Source organism: Scyliorhinus torazame, chromosome 12 (genome assembly GCF_047496885.1).
Source record: "Scyliorhinus torazame isolate Kashiwa2021f chromosome 12, sScyTor2.1, whole genome shotgun sequence".
NCBI classification, from domain to species: Eukaryota; Metazoa; Chordata; class Chondrichthyes; order Carcharhiniformes; family Scyliorhinidae; genus Scyliorhinus; species Scyliorhinus torazame.
In genome coordinates this window covers 20,223,645-20,246,368 of record NC_092718.1, presented here as the reverse complement: position 1 = coordinate 20,246,368, position 22,724 = coordinate 20,223,645, and the positions used below count along the sequence as shown (strand labels likewise).

The window sequence follows — 22,724 nt, the reverse complement described above, 5'->3', positions numbered from 1 at the left end:
CTCCATTCGATCATGGCTGATCTCATCCTGGCCTTAACTCCACCGTCCTGCCTGTTCTCCATAACCCTTCAACCCATTACCAGTTAAAAATCTGTCGAACTCCTCCTTACATTTACTCACTGTCCCACCACACTCAGGGATAGTGAATTCCACAGATTCACGACCCTTTGGGAGAAGTAGTTTCTCCTCAGCTTCTCAAGGATGGTTTGCATCTCAATTCCATGTACCTGCCTTTGCTCCATATCCTTTGATATCCTCATGTAACAAAAACCTGTTGATTTCAGCCTTGAACTTTTCAAACAAGTGTTCAAATTCTTGAGTTCTAGAGTTCCACTACACTCTGGGTGAAATCATGCTTCTGAATTGACATCTAAATGGTCTCTTAGTTTTTAATATTATGGGTCCTTGTTCTGGATTCTCCTATAAAAGGAAATACCTTTTCTGCATCTGCCCTATTGATTCTCAGAATCATTTTAAACACCTTGATTATATCACAAATGAACCTTATAAATGCAAGGGTGTACAAATCGTTTGAGCAACCTGTCCTCGTAACTTAACACTTCGAATCCTAGTATTTGTTTTGGTGAATCTGTGCTGAATCCCCTTTCAAGGCCAATATACCTTTTCTGAGCTTTAGTGCTCAGAATTAAATGCGGTGCTCCATATGGAGCCTGGCCAAGGCTTTGTACAGTTGAAGCGTCACCTCCTCATTTGTCAATGTCAAAACCCTTGAGATATGTCTGTCTATGCTCACAATAGCCACCAGGCCACGTTTGGACACCATCTGCCCTTATGAAATTGCCTTTAGCTGCATTTGATGACTGATATGTATGATTGGTAAAAGGACCAAAGGCAATAGTGAGGGAAAACTGTGTTATGCTGCAAATGGTTGCGGTATACAATTGCCTGAAATGGTAGCAAATTCAGGTGGGGCTTTCAGCTGAGAATGGGTTAAGCGCTTGAAGGTCACATTGTTACAGGGCTACGGGGAGACGGTTTGTGAGTTGGACTAGTTAAAATTGTCCTTCCAGAGAGCCAGCACGGGCTGATGAACCGAATGGCCTCGTCCTGTGCTGTGACCATTCCACGATTCTGAGGTCGACTGGGACAGAATCCACGCAGAACATTGCAACCCCAGACACAGGGAGAAACATTGCAAATGCTGCGGTTCGACATGTGAGAGACTGCTTTGTAGTCCAGGTCTGTTCTGATGGTGATGGACGACCAAACCCACAATTAGCTGAGACTTTCCACCATTGTTCCCCAGACATGTACTAGCAGTGTATGTTTGAAAACAGCATGTCCCTACCTGTGCATTCCAGTATGATAAAGTGAATACCTGTGAAGTCACACATTGGGGTGGGGGAGGATGAGAATTTGTTTTAAAACTCAGTCAGTTTTTCTGACCTGGAAGACATTGAACTTTCAAAAAGCCTTTACTCTTCCCTTAAAAAGGATAGATGTGCAGGGCTTGGATTTGTTTATTGTCACGTGTACCGAGGTACAGTGAAAAGTATTTTTCTGCGAGCAGCTCAACAGATCATTAAGTACATGAGAAGAAAAGGGAATAAAAGAAAATACATAATAGGGCAACACAACATATACAATGTAACTACATAAGCACTGGCATCGGATGAAGCATACAGGGTGTAGTGTTAATGAAATCAGTCCATAAGAGGGTCATTTAGGAGTCTGGTGACTGTGGGGAAGAAGCTGTTTTTGAGTCTGTTCGTGCGTGTTCTCAGACTTCTGTATCTCCTGCCCGATGGAAGAAGTTGAAGAGTGAGTAAGCCGGGTGGGAGGGATCTTTGATTATACTGCCCGCTTTCCCCAGGCAGCGGGAGGTGTAGATGGAGTCAATGGATGGGAGGCAGGTTCGTGTGCTGGACTGGGCGGTGTTCACGACTCTCTGAAGTTTCTTGCGGTCCTGGGCCGAGCAGTTGCCATACCAGGCTGTGATGCAGCCTGATAGGATGCTTTCTATGGTGCATCTGTAAAAGTTGGTAAGAGTCAATGTGGACATGCCGAATTTCCTTAGTTTCCTGAGGAAGTATAGGCGCTGTTGTGCTTTCTTGGTGGTAGCGTCGACGTGGGTGGACCAGGACAGATTTTGGGAGATGTGCACCCCTAGGAATTTGAAACTGCTAACCATCTCCGCCTCGGCCCCGTTGATGCTGACAGGGGTGTGTACAGTACTTTGCTTCCTGAAGTCAATTACCAGCTCTTTAGTTTTGCTAGCATTGAGGGAGAGATTGTTGTCGCTACACCACTCCACTAGGTTCTCTATCTCCCTCCTGTATTCAGACTCATCGTTATTCGAGATCCGGCCCACTATGGTCGTATCGTCAGCAAACTTGTAGATGGAGTTGGAACCAAGTTTTGCCACGCAGTCGTGTGTGTACAGGGAGTAGAGTAGGGGGCTAAGTACGCAGCCTTGCGGGGCGCCGGTGTTGAGGACTATTGTGGAGGAGGTGTTGTTGTTCATTCTTACTGATTGTGATCTGTTGGTCAGAAAATCGAGGATCCAGTGGCAGAGTGGAGAGCCAAGTCCTAGTTTTTGGAGCTTTGATATGAGCTTGGCTGGGATTATGGTGTTGAAGGCGGAGCTGTAGTCAATAAATAGGAGGCTAATGTAGGAGTCCATGTTTTCGAGATGCTCTAGGGATGAGTGTAGGGCCAGGGAAATGGTGTCTGATGTGGACCGGTTGCAGCGGTATGCAAATTGCAGTGGATCAAGGAGTCCTGGGAGTATGGAGGTGATGCACTTCATGATCAACCTGAGGGCGATGGGAAAAGAACGGGGGGGGGGGGGGTTAATTGGTAGCGCGTTCAGAAAGTTGGTATCGGGGCAGCACAGTAGCATAGTGGTTAGCACAGTTGCTTCACAGCTCCAGGGTCCCAGGATCGATTCCCGGCTTGGGTCACTGTCTGTGCAGAGTCTGCACGCTCTCCCTGTGTGTGTGTGGGTTTCCTCCCAGTGCTCCGGTTTCCTCCCACAGTCCAAAGATGTGTGGATTGGGCATGCTAAATTGCTCTTAGTGTCCAAAAAGGTTAGGTGGGTTACGGCGATAGGATGGAGGTATATGCTTGGGTAGGGTGCTCTTTCCAGGGGCCAGTGCAGGCTCGATGGGCCGAATGGCCTCCTTCAGCACTGTAAATTCTATCATTCTATGGTATGACGGACCGATTGGCCTTCTTGTGTGCTTGTAATTCAAACTTGGCTACGGGATGCGTGCAATGGGGGCTGGAAGATGCATTGAGCTGACAACCCCCACCTTTCTGTGGCTTCCTTGGGCAGTATCCCTCACACCACTCCCCGCCCAGATCAAGGGTTTGCACATGGGGATCTGGGTGGTCAGTACAGCTGAGTGAGTGCCACATCAGGCAGGGCCGTCAGACAGTAGGAGAACGGCGAATAAGCAAGTCCCTCAGAAGTTCTTTCAGTTCATATCGAGCACATATGCTTTCCTCTGGATCAGGTCTGGGCTCTGACACTTACAAATCTCATTACCTAATGACAGGACCCATTATGTCAAAAAGAACCTCATCTGTTAATGACAACCCCTGCGGTACAACTGTATAAAGTGATATTTTTGGGCAGAAATATGCAATGACAACAAATGCCCAGATCCACAGGAAATGATCACTCTCGATAAAGAACAAGTAATTCACCATTAAACAGCTACAGGGTGCGTACAAAGAACAAAATAAAATCGCACAGCCGCTTGCTATAGCTACCTCCCCCTCACTCGTGACTTCTTCCTTCTTGGGGATTTTTACGCAGGCTCCTGATTGATTGAGATTGTGTAGGAGACAGAAGGCTGGAGCATTGTTCAGTTCGGTACTTTTAATACGGCAGCAGAATTAGAGATGCAAAACAATAATAACACTGGCCTCTAAAGCTGCTGTCAGCGTCAAGAGGGCAAATTTTAAACAGACAAATGAGAACACACCTCATGTGTCTCGGGAAACAGTTTTCACAGAGGGAGAGAAAGAGAGAGAGATGGGGGAAAGCAAGAAGCAGAGCAAAAGAGCAATTAAAGAAGACGTGGAGGGGCACAGTGAATTCAGAGAAAAATCAGGAAGGCAGACAGATAGAGAGAGGAAGACACACACATAGAGAGAGAGAGAGAGAGGCAAACAGACACATAACGACCCTGAACATTAAATTAGTGAATGACCCTGACGTAATCTGGCGATTTGGTCCCTCTCTGAATGTAAGGTAAGGCAAATAGAGTGCAAACTGATGAGGCACAATCCTGAGATCCTACTTAGTAACTGATTGATAACAGTTATGTAAGAGTCCCCAGCAACCACGGTATGTTTCCATAGAAACAGCAATCTATCATGTTTTAGGTAACGGTTGGCTATCCTAATTCTTTGTTCCAAAATGCTAGCGTTTCTGCCCGCCTGTAAACATGTATTGTATGTGTGCACATATGCATGGATATATCTAAAATGCATATGTATATATACACACACATACATGCAGTGAAAATCTGACAGAATTACATGAACATAACTAGGTGAAGTAAATCAGTTCGGCCTCTCCCTCCACTGCAGTTAGACACCGGGAATTAGCTGGAATTCCCATGTAGCCTTATGAATTTTGTGTTGGCGTGAATCTATGTAAAAGCAGAATGTCGCTGATAGGTAATGCAATCAGCAGCTTCACATCTTATCAATCACGGAATTGCAACACACACAGGCTAATAATAGGATTTAACTGCGGACTGCACGGATTAATATATCCAACTATTCTCTTTCTACCTGTTTAATAGTGTGTGTGTGGGGGGGACACGTCTTAATTTGCGATTTCACTTCTATCTGTGCACCCATGTCAATCTCACCTGATTAATACAAATTGACACGCTTGTGAGTGAGTGCATTTACAAACTGTCTTCTCTGAAATGACCATGATGTGTAAAAATCCACCGTCTCTTATTTTGGCACAGGATAGATGTCCACGTTCACAGTTAGGATCAACTTTTTAAAAAAACACACACACACACACATTGCAATAATTGATATTATCTGGGTTTAGTTGGGATTACTGGGTGTCCAGGTAACTGAATTCGTCTTACCAGATAAGCCCCCACCGTTCCCTGTGCCAGCATCAGCGCGCACTCTGATATCAGGAAGATCTTGATGTTGGAAAAGCAGGATTTCTTCTCCTCTTTCTGGACGATGCTGGCGCCGCTGCTCCGCGCTTGTCCACTCTGCATCCTCTTAACCTGCTCGTCTGTGCCTCTCCCCCTCAGCTAGACAGCTTCACACTAACACACACACACACACAGAGCGGGAGATGTCAGCCGGATCCTGCCTCTATCTAAATGAACCCCCCCCCTCCCATCCCCTACCCCCCTCACTTCTCTCCAGGATCACCTCTCCAACATCCTCCTCCTGATCACTACAATGTCCTCCCAGCTCCCCATTGTCACCTCAGTCAGGACCTTCCCCCCCACCACCACCACCTCCCTCTCTCTGTGTTGGGCGAAGCTGACTCACTGGGCAGTCTCTTCCTCTCTGCCGGAGTGGTGGGGGGCGGAGAAAGGCCCTCCCCGCATTTATAGGGAGGAAGGAACGGGCATCTTCAACCCTGAGCTGGGCTGCCTGGCTTGGGCTAGCGTGGCTGGCTCTTCCCAACGCATTCCCCCCACCTCCCTCCACACACACACACACACACACACTCCTTCAGCTGTGTCGGAGGCGTCAGCAGCGTGGCCGGCTGCACCGCTCCTTAATCCACTGCTTGATCGTCACCAACCCGCGTTTCCAAGCCAGCCAGACACACAGAGACAGAGAGAGAGAGAGACAGAGAACAATCAGGCAGCCAAGCTAACTGAGAAAACATTCACCTGTAACACAGCCTGCCCATTATTCTGTACGATGGAGGAGAAATTCCTTTATAAAGGGGACAGGTAGCCCCCCTGTACCTGCCACTCTCATGCACACACATACTCAGAAATGGACAGGAGGTCTGGTTAAAACAGAACGCTTAAAATAAAGCACGCCCTGTCCTATTCCACTCGTCTGATTGAGATTTGCCATTTGGGTTAGCTCATAAACACTCAATCCTAAAACACAGCAACATCACAATTTGCACAAAATGTCAACGAAAAGCAATCAATAAATTGCGTCCAAAAATGCAAACTTCTGTTTTGAAGAAGCCTTTCAGACAGTGCAATGGTAAAAGTTAACGGTGCTAAAAGTCACCTGGCTATGGTATATTTGGAAATATTAAGTGCCCCCCCCCTGCTGGGACTGCACCGAGGTGTGCGTGTGTGGAGATGCTGAATGATTGTGGGATTTATTATTGCCAGATTTCCGGATCTCGAATTCAAGGTTCCGAATCCGAAGCCGAATCTCGAATTCAAGGTTCCTTTAGCCCAACCTGCAATCCCACCAATCCCTTACAACACCCGCAGCTGCACTCTGCAGTGCGTAACACCCCCCATGTGCAAAAAAAAAATCATCTCTAGCAAACTATTCGGACGGATTGTTTTTTTTAAGCCTCTATTCTGCACAGAACTGAGTTTACCGAGATGACTGTTCCTGTCCCCCTCTATATTGGGTTCTGATTTGACGATCACTCCGATCTAGGTTGCTTATTAAAAATATAATGGTTAAAATCTATTTCAGGATATATTTTCTGATCTATTCATACTTTTTCGCATTCCGTGTGCAGAATAGGGATCTATATCGGAGGAAGAAAAATGTGTGTAATTTGGAGGAATTATATCGATTGGCAAAGAGTGAAACTTTCTTTACAAAATGTAGCAAATTACCCAGTACCACACGACTGCAATTATCGACACAGGACACGGTATTAATGGACCGGTCCCCACATTTAAAAGGGCATGTTCAGCTTTCGTTGTGATTTGCGTTAACTGCTAGAACGAGCTGGAAGTGACCAACCCTCTCTCGTGGCCACTGAGCCATTTAACAGCAATTCAGCAACTTTGTATCAAGAGATGGCGCTGTGTCAAGGAGGAGATAGGTGGAACTGGGAAAAGAGCAATTTTGTTGCACCCGTTTAATTATTTTAAAACTCAGGCTAACCTTTAACGGAGCTTTTTTTTCCAAAAAAAGAACTAACAAATGTATTTGGATTGTGTACTTCAGGTGCACATAGATGCAGTGGAAGCTGGGACATTGGCTCAATATATTTGTCACCATGGCAATTAAAAAAGCATTAGACAGGATTATGATTGAAATATTTGCAATCACCTCCTGCCTTCATCCATCCCTCTATGCCGTCAATGACTTTATTATTAGGGTCATTGAGTACAAGAGCAAGGAGGTTGTGCTGAACCTATACAAGACACTAGTTTCATAGTATCATAGAATTTACAGTGCAGAAGGAGGCCATTCAGCCCGTCGAGTCTGCACCAGCCCTTGGAAAGAGCATCCTACTTAAGCCCACACCTCCACCCCATCCCCGTAACCCAGTGACCCCACTTAACCTTTTTGAGCACTAAGGGCAATATTAGCAATCCACCTAAGCTGCACATCTTTGGACTGTGGGAAGAAACCAGAGCACCCGTAGGAAACCCACGCAGACCTGGGGAGAACGTGCAGACTCCGCACAGCCAGTGACCCAAGCCGGGAATCGAACCTGGGTCCCTGTAGCTTGTCATAATATACACCAGTATATTATGGTGCAGACACACACACACACTGATGGACATGCAGTGGGACCAATCAGCATACACAACACCACAGCCAATCACCAGTGAGAGCACACGCACTATAAAGACAGGGGACAGGAGAGTTCTCACTCATTCTAGTAGCATCCAGCATGGAGCACAGAGCTCACAGCCTGCAACACAGACATACACCATGTGCTGAGTGCATCACCTGTTAGGACTAGACAAGGGTCAACAGTTAAAGCTGGTATTGCATTTACCCACAGTTTAAGTATGTTAATATAGTTAACCTTATAATAAAATAGAGTTGCACCACTTCAAGTGTTGGTAACCTGTTTGTGATCCAGAACACCCAATACATCATGGTACCAGGAGTGGGGTGACTCTATTTTATTATAAAGTTAACTATATTAACATACTTGAACTGTGGGTAAATGCAATACCAGCTTTAACTGTTGACCCTTGCCTAGTCCTAACCAGGTGATGCACTCAGTACATGGTGAATGTCTGTGTTGCAGGCTGTGAGCTCTGTGCTCTGAGCTGGCTGCTACTAGAATGAGCGAGAACTCTCCTGTCCCTTGTTTTTATAGTGCGTGTGCTCTCACTGGTGATTGGCTGCGGTGTTGTGTTTGCTGACTGGTCCCACTGCATGTCCATCAGTGTGTGTGTATGTGTCTGCACCATAATATACTGGTGTATATTATGACAGAGCTGTGAAGCAAAGGTGCTAACCAGTGTGCTGCTGTGCCGTAGCTGGAGTATTGTATACAGTTCCGGGAGCCACACTACAGGAAGGATGTGAACGCATTGGAGTGAGTGCAGAAGAGGTTCACAAGCATGATTCCAGGGAAGAGAAACTTCAGTCATGAGGATAGATTGAAGAGGTTGGAATGTTTTTCTTGGAGAGAAGAAGACTAAGAGGAGATTTGCTAGAGATGCTCACAATCATGTGGGGGCTGGACAAAGTAGAGGGGAAAGGATCAAGGACGAGAGGGCGCAGATTTAAGGTGATTTGCGAAAGAAGCAAATGTGATGTGAGAAAAAACTTTTTCACACAGTGAGTGGTTGGGGTCTGGAATGCACAGCCTGGAAGTGTGGTGGAGGCAGGTTCAATCGAGACATTCAAAAGGGCATTAACTGATTACTTGAACAGAAACAATGTTCAAGGGTATGGGGAAAAGGCAAGGGAATGGCACTAAGACATGACGCTCGTTTGGAGAGCCGGTGCAGACACAATGGGCCAAATGGCCTCCTTCTGAGCTGTAACAATTCTGTGATTCTGCGACTAAACCATGAAGTGTTGGGTGCTCTGAGGTACAGACGAACCAACACGGTTGCGATTGGTACAACGCAGTTTTATTCCATTAAACTATTTATACATCAGACTTGGTACTCAGCACGTTGTGACTGTGTGAGTGTCTTGCTATGAGGTCCTGGCCCTGTGCCGTCTCCAGATGGACTGCCCAGGAAGTGTCGTGTATCTTGTTTTATACTGTGTCTGCTCTTGTCTGTGATTGGCTGTCGTGTTATGTGTGCTAATTGGTCCGTTGGTCTGTCTATCATTATGTATGTGTTATGATGTGTGTTTGAATATCATGACAAACCACAGAATAGAGAGAGAAAAATCCCTCATGCTAGTGTAATTCTTGACTCTCCCCATGTTCTCGTCTCCTCCTTGAAGGTGTAAACCTCTGTTGAGTTATAGCGCGATGATCACTTGCTGGCATCTGGAGCATTGCTGAAAAAAATGATTTAATTGTGAATCTGGATGGTTGAGCTTCAGGTCCTTAGACCATAAAGGACGAGGTCACATTCAGTGCTGTTTTCCTCAACATTCACATTTCCAGCAGGAGACACAGGACCATGATCAAGCAACAAGAACTCTTGGTGGGTTTGAACTCTTTCCCCTACTAAGAAGCCTCTGCCAAGTTAGCTGTCCCAACTGCTGTTGGGGTTTTACTGAGCCAACTCTCTGAGGTGCTTACAGTCCTGCCGTTCTCTTGAAAGTACCTGATTTTCATCACTGCACCATTGGTGACCATGCCTCAAGTAATGGAACTCTCTCATTAACTCTCTTCCCCCTCTCTCTTCTCTGTTAAGACCTCCCTGATAATTCCCTTCCCTATGTGGCTCAGTGCTAAATCTTGTTTGGTAACACATTTCTGAAGCACCTTGGGTGTTTTACTTCCTGAAAGGCACTTCAAACAATGCAAGTTGTTGTTGTTGTTCAAACTGGGATAATACAACTTAAAACAGGTTGGGGTTTGAAGCTGAAAAATTCTTGTCCACATGGCTCAGTTTGACACCAACAGTAGATCTCAGTGATTGGATGGGATCAACAGCCTTTGATATTTACGATACCTTAGTTCTGAGATTTTTAAATTAATACCTTATCTAATTCGAGATTGGTGCAAGAGACAAAAAAACGTTAATGAAGGCTGTACATAGACCCCCAAACTGTAGTGGTGATTTTGGGAATGTCACTAAACAGGAAATTAGAGACTCATGCAATGAAGGAATATATGTAATTATTGGAGAGTTTAATCTGCATGTAGATTGGGAAAATCAAAATAGGAACTAAACCATAGAGGAGGCATTCCTGGAGCGTATATGAGATGGTTTTCTCGACCAATACATTGAGGAACCAACTAGAGAACAGGTCATCCTAGGCTGAGTATTGTGGAATGAGAAGGGAATAATTTGCAATCTAGTTGTGTGAGGCCCCTTGGGAATGAGCGACCATAATATGATAGAATTCTTCATCAAGATGGAGCATGACTTAGATGATTCTGAGACTAGTGTCCTGAATCTAAATAAAGGAAACTACGATGGTATGAGGCGTGTGTTGGCTATGATGGACTTGGGGAACATTACTTAAAGGGATTGAGGTGGATAGGTAATGGCAAACATTCAAAGAGCGTATGGGTGAACTGCAACAAATCTTTATTGTGCAAAAATAAAACTGAAAAGATGGCCAAACCATGGCTCACAAGGGACATTAGAAATTGTATTAGATCCAAGGAAGAGGCATACAAATTGGCCGGAAAAAAGCAGACCTGAGGATTGAGAGCAGTTTAGAATTCATCGAAGGAGGACAAAGGGATTGATTAAGAAGGGGAAAATAGAAAAAGCTTGTGTGGAACATGAAATCTGACTGTAAAAACGTCTATAGATCTGTGAAGAGATAAAGATTGGTGAAGATAAATGTAGGTCCTGTACAGTCAGAAACAAGGGAATTTAGAATGGGGAAGAAAGAAATGGCTGAGCAACTAAACACATACTGTGGTTGTGTCTTCACAAAGAAGGACACAAATAGCATATGTAAATAATTGTTACGTAAATAATTGTACTGTATCTGGTTAACAGTGGAAGTCATTTGAGTTATCTTAACAACATAAGAAATAATGGGATGAGCAAATAGCCATTTGGTCTGTAATGGCCTCCATTCCATAGACTATGCAGAGCCTTTCCTGTCATAAACTTGATCTGAATAATGATGGATTCAGTTCTTTTTGTAGTTTTGGTTGCATATTTGGACCATAGTGACTGCATAACTATGGAAGCTGTCTCCAAACACTGAACCCACACTGAATCAATCCCAGCACTCTTCCCTCTGTTGGGATTGACACACTCTGGACCACATTTCTGCAGTGGTACAAAGTGAGGTTTAAAAAGGGGGCTAAAGACAGCCGGAAGCACTTAATAAATGGATAGTATAATCTTGTCTGGGTGTCAGCCGTAGCTCAGCTTCTCTCTGAGACAGGAGGTTGTGGTTTCAAGTCTGTTTCCAGAGACTTGAATAGAAAATATGTGCTGACACCTTTAATGAAATATGGAGGGATGTTGTATTGCTGGAAATTATGCTTTTCTGTTGAAATGTTAAACTGTAAAGCTCCATTTGCCTATTCAAGTGACCACAAAAGATTCCATAGCACTATTCAAAAAGGTGGAGTTCATGTGGGCGCAGTGGGTAGTGTCTCTCCCTCTGGGTCAGATGCTCTAACTCCGAGTCCCACGCCAGGACTTGTTGACCAATGAAGGAGTATGATGTGGTTCAACGGGCTGATAATCAGCCTGGGAATCCTTCCACCACTTTCTCACTGTTCCCCGAAAAGAATGTGTCTGAAGATATGCAAAACAAATGACACTAAAAAATATTTCAAATAAAAGCAGAGGAGTTCTCCACAGTGTCCTGGCCATTATTATTCCCATTAACCACGTAGAATCATATAGAATCATAGAATTTACAGTGCTGAAGGAGGCCATTTGGCCCAGCAAGTCTGCCCTTGGAAAGAGTACCCCACTTATGCCCACCTCCACCCTATTTTTGTAACCCAGTAACCCCACGTAACCAGGAGCAAGTTTAGCACAGTGGGCTAAATAGCTGGCTTGCAATGCAGAACAATGCCAGCAGCGTGGGTTCAATTCCCGTACCGGCCTCCCCGAACAGGTGCCGGAATGTGTCGACTAGGGGCTTTTCACAGTAATTTCATTGAAGCCTACTTGTGACAACAAGCAATTATTAATATTATTATTATCCTTTTCGGACACTAAGGGGCAATTTATCATGGCCAATCCACCTAACCTGCACATGTTTGGACTGTGGGAGGAAACCCGAGCACCCGGAGGAAACCCACGCAGACGCGCGGAGAGAGTGCCAGCTCCACACAGACAGTCAGCAGAGGTTGGAATTGAACATGGGACCCTGGAGCTGTGAGGCAGCAGTGCTAATCACTGTGCCACCGTGCTGCCCCATCACTAAAACAGTTGATCATTCTTTCATGGGCGTCGCAGGCAAGGCTAGCATTTGTTGCCCATCTGTAATTGCCTTTGAGCTGAGTGAGATCAACCACATTGCTGTGGATCTGGAGTCACATGTAGGCCAGACCAGGTAAGGACGACAGATTTCCTTCCCTAAAGGACATTAGCGAACCAGATGGGTTTTTAAGGCCACTCGACAATGGTTTCATGGTCATCATTAGACTTTTCATTTCAGATATTTTATTGAGTTTAAATTCCACCACATGCCATGGTGGGATTCAAACCCAGGTGCCCAGAGCATTATCCTGGTCTCTGGATTACTAGTCCAGCAACAATACCACTAAGCAATTAGACGTTATAACATTGCGGTCTGTGGGATATTGCTTTGTGCAAATTCGCTGCGCCATTTCTTACATTACAAAGATGACTACATTTCAGAAATGCTTTGCTGGTTATAAAGCATTTTAAGGTGTCCTGAGGTCCTGAAATGTGCAATATAAAGTGTCTTTAAAGTGTCACTTTTGTCTTTCCCATCGTGCTTTGTAGACCACATTTGTAGACATACCTGCAAGTCTTTCGCCTTTGGGATTTTGGAAAGGCAGACCCTCCTACCTACTTTCTCGTGGGCTTGGGGAGAAGGTGTCAGGGACAGGATATGGTTTGGAGTCAGCAGTATAGCAGGGATCTTGCCAGCTGCACATTGCAATCTCCACCTTAGACTAATGCTGCAGTAGGACTGTAATCTTAATCTCCCAAGGGGAGGTTCTACAAAATGTCTCCAGATCCCTGTGGTAATCAAGCAAAACTCCAGCATGCAAATTCACCCTTCCACATCTGCTATTCAATGCTGCCTCATGATTTCCATAATTAGTTTTCCAGCATTAGTCCTCGTGTCCTGTGAAGAAATTTGATTTACTGATCTATATCCATACCTCGCCCTATATCCTCCTAGCCAGATATTATCTAGTTATTCTTATTATTTTCTAAGATGTTTTTCAATGTCTGTTTGACAAATTTGATTGTATGCATGACCTGTCAGTTGTGTCACATATTCAGCTTTAATATGTCTTTCTCTTAATGTGAGACAGAACTTGTGTATCATATACAGTGACTGTCTCGCCCTACGTGAACTGTTTACTGCACATCCAATGTGTCCCATCACTGGCATTGCTCCAGGATGGAGCCCGTTCAGGAGAGGTCCTTGTATGTTCTTGTCGGATGGCCTGATTGATTACAAGAACACTTGTAGCTAAAGCTATAAATGATTTATTGACTTTAACTATGGGTAAACTATATACAAAACAGATGAATAACAGCAAAATCATGCACAAGCAATTTCTCTCTTGACCTTCCTCCAGCCAGTCTGAGGTTAGTTGACTTTCACATCCACTTAATTACAACACCACCATGATATCACTGCATCCCCTTTCCTTTGAAAGAATAAATTAATACATTATCATCAGTATATTTACATGTGATAGCTTGAGCCTGTGTGTCTATCAGTATTATATTTAATTTTTTAAAAAACTGGTTTAACAAGTATACGTGTGTATATAGACACACAAGAACAAATTTTTTCTTCTGACTCTGGTTGATCTTCTCAAAGTTTAACCTTCCTGCTCAGAACTTGTAGATTCAATGTTCTCCATGACATTCTCATGCTCAGGAACTGCTGAACTATCTGGCACTGCAGCTTGCGTTGGTTCTGATGTAGATTCGGCATCCATCACGGTGTTGTGAAAGTCTTCTCTGGTTTTCAAGAGCAACGAATTCTTCTGAAAACCAACCCTTCCTCCGTCTGCACATTGTAGGGACGAGGTGCTACTTCTTCAACTACAATGGCTTTTCTCGACCAGTTGCCTGAATCTTCTATTCTCACAATGTCATCATTACTCAGAGGTGGCAAAGTTCCAGACACTCCATCATAGAACAGTTTTCATTTTGCTTTAATGTTTTGCATTTCCTGCCGTACCACTGCATTCTCCTCCTTCTTTGCCAAGTATGGAAGTGTGGTCCGCAACCTTCTATTCATGAGTAACTCTGCTGGCGATCTACCATGTCACAATGGTGACGCCCTTTAACTCAATATTGCAAAATATGGGGCGTCATTCTCCGACCCCCCGCCGGGTCGGAGAATGGCCGTTGGCCGCCGTGAATCCCGCCCCCGCCGAAGTCTCCGGTACCGGAAATTGGGCGGGGGCGGGAATCGGGCCGCGCCGGTTGGCGGGACCCCCCGCTCAATTCTCCGGCCCGGATGGGCCGAAGTGCCGCCCAGAAATTGCCTGTCCCGCCGGCGTAAATCAAAGCTGGTATTTACCGGCGGGACCAGGCGGCGTGGACGGACTCCGGGGTCCTGGGGGGGGCGCGGGGCGATCTGACCCTGGGGGTGCCCCCACGGTGGCCTGGCCCGCGATCGGGGCCCACCGATCCGCGGGCAGGCCTGTGCCGTGGGGCACTCTTTCCCTTCCGCCTCCGCCACGGCCTCCGCCATGGCGGAGGCGGAAGAGACTCTCCCCACTGCACATGCGCGGGAAACTGTCGGCGGCCGCTGACGCTCCCGCGCATGCGCCGCATTTCCGCGCCAGCTGGCGGGGCACCAAACGCCATTTCCGCCAGCTGGCGGGGCAACAAACGCCATTTCCGCCAGCTGGCGGGGTGGAAAACCCTCCGGCGTCGGCTTAGCCCCTCAATGTTGGGGCTCGGCCCCCAAAGATGCGGAGCATTCCGCACCTTTGGGCCGGCGCTATGCCCGTCTGATTGGCGCCGTTTTTGGCGCCAGTCGGCGGACATCGCGCCGTTGGGGGAGAATTTCGCCCATGGTTCAGATTGGTTGCCCATTGCTTTCTTCAACAATTGCTTAGCAATATGTACACCCTTTGGGGCAGCACAGTGTTGCAGTGGTTAGCACTGCTGCCTATGGCGCTGAGGACCTGGGTTCGATCCCGGCCCTAGGTCACTGCCCATGTGGAGTTTACACATTCTCCTCGTGTCTGAGTGGGTTTCACCCCCACAACCCAAAAATGTGCAAGTTAGGTGGATCGGCCACGCTAAATTACCCTTAATTGAAAAGAAAATAATTGGGTCCTCTAAATAAATTTTTAAAAAACAATATGTACACATGTTTTGACTTTTCCATTGGCTTAAGGGTACAACAGATTTGACATGATGTGATTGAAATCATACATGATTGCGAAGTGTTGCCACTCTTTACAGCTAAAACAAGGATCGTTGTCATTCACGACAACATGCAAAATTCTGTGTCTAGCAAAAATTGACTTGGTATGCAGTATTACAGTGCTTGCCGCCATGCTTGACAGTAGTGCCATTTTAGGATAGTTTGAAAAATATTCTATGATCCTTAAATAATCTTTCCCTCGTAGGTAAAAGAGATCAATAGCTACTTTCTGCCACGGTGCCGTAGGTAAATCAGATATTTGCATAGGTTCTCTTGTTTGCTTGCAATAATGCGTCTGGCATGTGTCACAACAACTGACCATCCTGTCAATATCCTGGTTTATACCTGGCCAGTAAACAGAGTCACGAGCACTCCGTTTACATTTTTCAATCCCGAGATGTCCTTCATGTAACCGCTTAAGTACATCCTTGCAAAGAGATTGAGGTATGGACTATAGTGTTCAAACGAAGTACCATTCCATTAATGATAGTGAGGTCAGATTTTATATTGTAGGAATCAATACATTGACCTCTGGGCCAGTGTGAGTTGATGTTCCTTATCACCTCTTGAAGAGTTTGATCCTTCCTGGTCTTTTCTTGGATCTCACACAGTTTCGTATCTGATACTGGTAGTAGTGTGGAAATAAGATTGACCTCTTCAGCAATATCACCACCAGTACTTTGCATCGGTGCTCTCGATAATGCACCTGCTAAGAAGAAATATTTGCCTGCCATGTAAATGAGATTGAAGTCAAAGCGTTGTAACTTCATCATGAACCTCTGAATGCGCGGAGATTCTTCTCGATGGATTTCTTGACGGTACATACTCGTGCGACTCGGCCAACATTGTCTACCTCACACGCTGCAGGAAAGGATGTCCCGAAGCATGGTACATTGGCGAGACCATGCAGACGCTGCAACAACGGATGAACTGACATCGCGCGACAATCGCCAGACAGGAATGTTCCCTTCCAGTCGGAGAACTCTTCAGCAGTCAAGGGCATTCAGCCTCTGATCTCCGGGTAAGCGTTCTCCAAGGCGGCCACTCAGAATCGTTGAACAGAAACTTATAACCAAGTTCTGCCACATGAGTACGGCCTCAACTGGGACCTTGGATTCATGTCGCATTACATTCACCCCCCCACCATCTGGCCTGGGCTTGCAAAATCCTACCAACTGTCCTGGCTTGAGACAATTCACACCTCTTTAACCTGGGATTACCCCCGTCTCTGGATCTGTAAAGACTTAATTACCTGCGAAGACTTGCATTTTAAGTATCATCTTGTATCTTTGACTTTGTCTATATATATGTTTCTGGAACCTACCTCTTCATTCACCTGAGGAAGGAGCAGCGGCTCTCAAAGCTAGTGATCTGAAACAAACCTGTTGTACATTATTTTTAGTCCTGGTAGAAAACAGGTTTTTGTGCTGATATGGTGACGGACATTGTTAGCTATTTCCTGCTCTTTTTTGCATCCAATGCAGGCACAACATACTCCCAAGTTGAGTTCTGTCAACTGACCAATCACTTGGACCTTTAACGCTGAAGAGAATTCTGTTGCTCCCCACGACATTTCCATTGCATGCAACAGACATCTTGTGGCCTCTTGGTGAAATTTCCAAACAAACCCACAACCCGGAAGAACTTCTCAATGTGCTTCAGATGTAATCAACTACTTTGAACTTCAAAGGCTGTTGTTCAGTGGAAGCCATTTTGTATCGTTTCTGGGAACAGGCCTGTGATGAATGGCATTTAGTTTTTAGTGGTGTTGTTTGAGTGAAGAATTTTGGTTTGGACACTGGGAGAACTGAACTACAGGATGTGATGTAATGGCCTCTCTACGTCCGGTGCAGATCCGTGTGGCCAAATTTGGGATCTGCGCGGGTGCCAATTGGTTCGCAATCTAACCAGCCCGCTCCCGTTGGCGGGTTCTGGATCCCACTCAGACGTACCGAGACACCAATTCAGGGGACCGGAGGAGGGGAGTAGCCATTTTTTGGGCATGCAGCCCAGGGGCACTGGAGCTGTTGCCCCAGTGCTCGGGAGAAGGGGGGGAGGCCCCAGTGGGGTGAACGGGCCAGGTCGGGGGACTGGGCGCCATCGGTCGGGGGTCGGTCCTGGGCTGGAGGGATGAGGGGCCGAGCTGCTATGGGTCCTACAGACCATCCCCCCCAATTGTGGATACCCATAACAGGGGCTACTACAGGTGCTGCCTGTCTGTCCCATCAAACACCTCCAGGTCAAAGCCCTGTTCTTGGTTTGATGCTGATGGTCACTTTAACTCCCTCTGACTGTGAGCAGCCTCTGGCTGCACAGCTAAAGGCTATTGCTGATAAGGAATTGGCATTGTTAGATATATGAGCACTTCACAGCTCTCAAGTGCATTCTCGTGGTTACAAGTGCCATGTCTCCAATACGTTTTATTGCCGAGCATTCCAGCCAGACAGTAGTCCTGGTCACTTTGCCTGAACCTTGGGGACTTCAGCACCACAGAGGCAGCAGCCAACAATCAGACACTCGAGAGCTGGGCTTCAACACTGGGGATATCCCTACAACCAGAGGATGAGTGTGTGGATCAGGGAGGGCATCTGAACACGGGGCCCCAAGTGTTTCCGATAGGGGTCTAGGGTCCTGGGGCTCCTGATATGGCAGGGGTGAATGTGCAGGGCAGGGTCCTCTAGCACAACTAGCTTGGTCAATGGTACCCTGAGAGAAGGCAGGATATGTAAGGGTGAGGGAGGCTTGGAGGATTTGAAGATCCCGGGTGGAGATCCTAACCGATGGCCGTTCTCCAACCTTCTCCAATTCCTCACAGATATAACAATGTTGATGGTGTTGCTGACCCCACAGCGGCAGCCTCGAGCTGCTGTGGCAGCCCAGGCAACCAGATGCCGGAGAAGGTGGCAGCAGCGTTGACCCAGGCTTAAGATGGTAACCCATGTGCAGAGGGCCACCGCACACCCTGAAGACCCAGCCGCCCAGCAGTCCGGGGTGGACCCAGAGGGGGAGACCATCGATGGCCCAAGGTGTACAGACAGCATTGGTCCTTTGAGGAGATGACGCGAGCATTTGCCGCAGGGGGCTCCATCTCAACAAGTAGAGGGTACGGAATCTGTGCCATGTTCTTGCGGACTTGGCACCTTGTGGAGGAGGAGGAGGACACCCGCTCCCGGGGGCAGTTTAGGTCACTGCAGCCCTGACCCTTTATTCCACCAGTTCGTTCCAAGGTTTTGAGCGGGGACGTTTGCGGCATATCACAAGCTATAGCCCACAAGTGCATCCCTGAGGTCTCGGATGCCCTGTATGCCCGGGCAGCTGACTATCAACTTTGAGCTGGACCAAGCTCATCAAGATTCTTGGGCCGCAGGATTCTCTGCCATCACCAGATTGCTCCAGGCCCAGGGGGTAATTGATCGCATGCACGTTGCCTTGCTACACCGGGGCATCAGGGAGTACCCTTCTTTAACAGAAAGGGGTTCCACTCCCTGAATGTTCAACTCATGTGTGATCACCATCTCTGTATCATACATGTGCCCGTTATCATGGGAGCGTGCATGGCAGCTACATCCTGGGACACTTGAAGGTCCCCGGCGTCTTTGAGGACGGGTTGGCTCTTGGGGGCTATGGGGTACCCGCTGAGGTCCTGGCTGATGATACCAGTGCGGAATCCAGAGGCTGAGGCGGAGACCCAATAAAATAAGACCCATGCTGGCACCGGTGCTGTCAGTGAGCGTTGCATCAGACTGCTGAAAATACGGTTCCGATGCCTGGCCGCTCTGGGGGTGCAGTGCAGTACACCACCCCCCAGAGTGCTCCTGCTTTGTGGTGGTCTGCTGTGCCCTCCACAACCTGGCACGGCAGCAGGGTGACATGCTGGAGAAGGAGGGACGTATGAAGCCTCATCTGATGAGGATGAGCCTGACCAGGAGGAACTGGAGGATGAGCCTGGGGAGGAACCCACAGGAGAAACTGGTGACGGCGAGGGTCTGGCATGCCCTGAGGGCCAGGGAGCCCCCTTATCCTTACCTGCTTCCAATAGGACGAGTCGTTGTCAGTCAGATCGCTCCCCTATCCCAATCTCATGTTCCCCCCTCCTCCCAACTCCCCCCGATCACCCCTCTCCCCATTGACCCATCCCGCCTCCAGTCCACCCCAACCCCTCTTCCCCCATCTTAAACTCTGTTCCACCCTCCCAAGGTCTGTGTAAAATCACCCCAGAGTGATGGACCTGTCCTGGCACTGACAGCGGGTCAATATACAAGGCAGGAGTGTGACGATAACCCGCTCTGTGACGATAGCTCCGGTTCTCCTCAGTTTATGCCAAAGTCTGTCTCCTGTCTTTCTGCTGACAGCACACTCACACCCACCATTTGATGTGGTCTGCATCGGGGGGTCTTGGCTGTAGGAACACTGTGCTCAGGGGACAAGGGGTGGAGGGAGCAGATGGCAACAGGGGGTGGGGGTGCAGACAGACCGCTGTGAAGATCAACATGACAGATGCTCCGCATGTATCAGCTGTAACATGTTTTAATCGTGAGCAATCAAAACCCTCATTGTCCCTCGCTACAGATGGTGACCCCCACCCCCCGTACCCACTCAGTGATCCTCAATCCTCTTAAGGTTCTGTTCTCTGCTGCTACGTCTAGGTGTGTCCCCAGGATGCACATCAGAGGGGAGGCAGCTTGCTGCTTCTCATGCCCTGTGGCCTTTGATGCCCTTGGCAGACGCCCTCTGGAGGCCTGGAGCAGGAGGGCCCTGGCCAACAACCCCAGTGTCACTGGCATTGGCGTGCCACCCTGTTCTGCCACCGCTGACCTTGAGATGTGCCTGTGTCAGGAGGGGGGGATTCGGGACAGGTGGAGACTGCCGTTGTCTCCCAGATGGCAGGCCCCATGTCGGGCTCCAGTGACTGATGCCCTCGGCAATGTTCCTCAGTGACTGGGACATGCTTTGCAATGCCTTGGCAACGTCGACTTGCATCTGAGACACATCCCCCAGTAACTGGGAGATGATTTGGAGGTTCTCAGCCATGGTCATCACAGACTGAGCAATGCCTTGGGACCATCACTCAAGATGCTGACCTCGTGCTTCAGGCTTTCCACCGCGGTTTCCACCCTAGCAGTTTTGGCCTCGGTGTCACGCAACGTTGGCATCATCTCCTGCACCTGTAGCCTTTGGGACTTCCCCAATCGGCTATGCACTGGCCAGAGTGTGGCTGACCTGCCCTCCTGAATCTCCCAGCCGTACCCGAGCGTCCTCATCAGTTCTGGGGTAACCTTGTCCAGAGGCTCGGCATCTGACTGGGACTCAGCTGGGACTCCGGCTGCTGCCTCCCTTGGGTGTTCCAGCTCCCACCCGATGTTCACCAGCAACTGTGTGGTGCTCACCAGATTGTGCCCAAGAAACCTGTCCACTAATTTTACCCACCGTTAAGTGAGTGTCTCTGCGTGGCGAAGGGTGGGGGGGGGGGGGGGGGGGGGGTGGTTTGGGGGGGGTGGGCGGGTGCCACACCGGATGTACCGGCCCCATCAAATGGCAATCCTGCGATAGAATGGACATGTGTCAGTGAGAGGGAAGGATCATTTTGTCTGACATGAACAACTCACTTGAGACAGGGCATCTGGGTGAAAGGGCAATGGATCCTCACCTCTGCGGCGCAGGCCAATATCGCTGTTGGTGGCTGCACTCTTTTTGATCAGCCGTGCGATCTCCAGCGCACGCTCCTCACAGGGTGTGACGGTTCTGATGTCCGGAACCCCGCTGCCAGTCCACTTGTTATGGCCTAATTTCTCCTGGGGGGGGTCAAAGAGAGGGCATTGTGAGCTGCATACCCGATGCATCAGGGGGCATGTGTTGGCATGTGGGGATTGAGGAAGTTGTGACGGCAGTAGGGAAGATGCAAGCAAGTAAATCACTGGAGCCAGATGTGCTCTCGGTGGAGATTTATAAGAAGTTTTGGATAGGTTGGCACCGCTGTTGTTGGAGATGTTTGAGGACACGGTGGTTAAGGGGAGGTGATTCCGGAGACAGGAATCTACTTCACTGTTGTTTAAAAAGGATAAGGACCCAGTGGAGTGTAGGTCGATTCGGCCAATATCTCTGTTGAATGTGGATGCCAAGATTCTTGGCAAAGTATTGCAGCTGACTTGGAGGAGTTCCTTCCGCAGGTGGTTGGGGAGGACCAGACAGGCTTTGTAATGGGTAGGCAGTTGTCCTCGAATGTGTGGTGCTTGTTAAGTGCAGTTCTGTCCCATTGGAAGGGGGGGGGGGGGGGGGGAGCTGGAGGTGGTGGTGGCACTAGATGCGGAAAAGGCGTTTGATTGAGTAGAGTGGAGTTCTTTGTTTGTGGTGTTGGAGCAGTTTGGGATTGGGCCTAAGTTTGTGGCGTGGGTCCAATTGTTGTATAAGGAACTGAAGGCGAGTGTACGTATGAGTGAGGTGAACTCGTATATCTTCAGCTGCATAGGGGAACGATGTCCCCCTTTAGTTTGCGCTGGCAACAGAACCGTTGGCCATTGCATTGAGGAACTCGGATAAGTGGAGGGGTTAAATAAAGGGGGCTGGAGCATAGATACATAGATACATAGAAGATAGGAGCAGGAGGAAGCCTTTTGGCCCTTCGAGCCTGCTCCGCCATTCATCACGATCGTGGCTGATCATCCAACTCAATAGCCTAATCCTGCTTTCTCCCCATAGCCTTTGATCCCATTCTCCCCAAGTGCTATATCCAGCTGCCTCTTGAATATATTCAAAGTTTTAGCATCAACTACTTCCTGTGGTAATGAATTCCACAGGCTCACCACTCTTTGTGTGAAGAAGTGTCTCCTTATCTCTGTACGAAATGGTTTACCCTGAATCCTCAGACTGTGACCCCTGGTTCTGGACACACCTATCGTTGGTAACATCTTCCCTGCATCTACCCTGTCTAGTCCCGTTAAAATGTTATAAGCCTCTATGAGATCTCCCCATGGCTGTTTAGCACAGGGCTAAATCGCTGGCTTTGAAAGCAGACCAAGGCAGGCCAGCAGCACGGTTTGATTCCCATAACAATCTCCCCGAACAGGTGCCGGAATGTGGCGACTAGGGGCTTTTCACAGTAACTTAATTTGAAGCCTACTTGTGACAATAAGCGATTTTCA

The 22,724-nt window shown here is 47.8% G+C and overlaps 1 protein-coding gene across 2 annotated transcripts in view; it reads right to left on the bottom strand.

The window, feature by feature from the left end:
* slco3a1a (solute carrier organic anion transporter family member 3A1a) overlaps positions 1 to 5,339 on the bottom strand; it is a 301,651-nt gene extending 296,312 nt beyond the window's left edge. For both annotated transcript variants that reach the window (XM_072470507.1, XM_072470508.1), the window contains exon 1: positions 5,085 to 5,339. In XM_072470507.1, the coding sequence (XP_072326608.1) occupies positions 5,085 to 5,225 (141 nt within the window). In that variant the 5' untranslated portion in view covers positions 5,226 to 5,339. The remainder of the gene's footprint in view (positions 1 to 5,084) is intronic.
* Between the last annotated feature and the right edge of the window lie 17,385 nt (positions 5,340 to 22,724).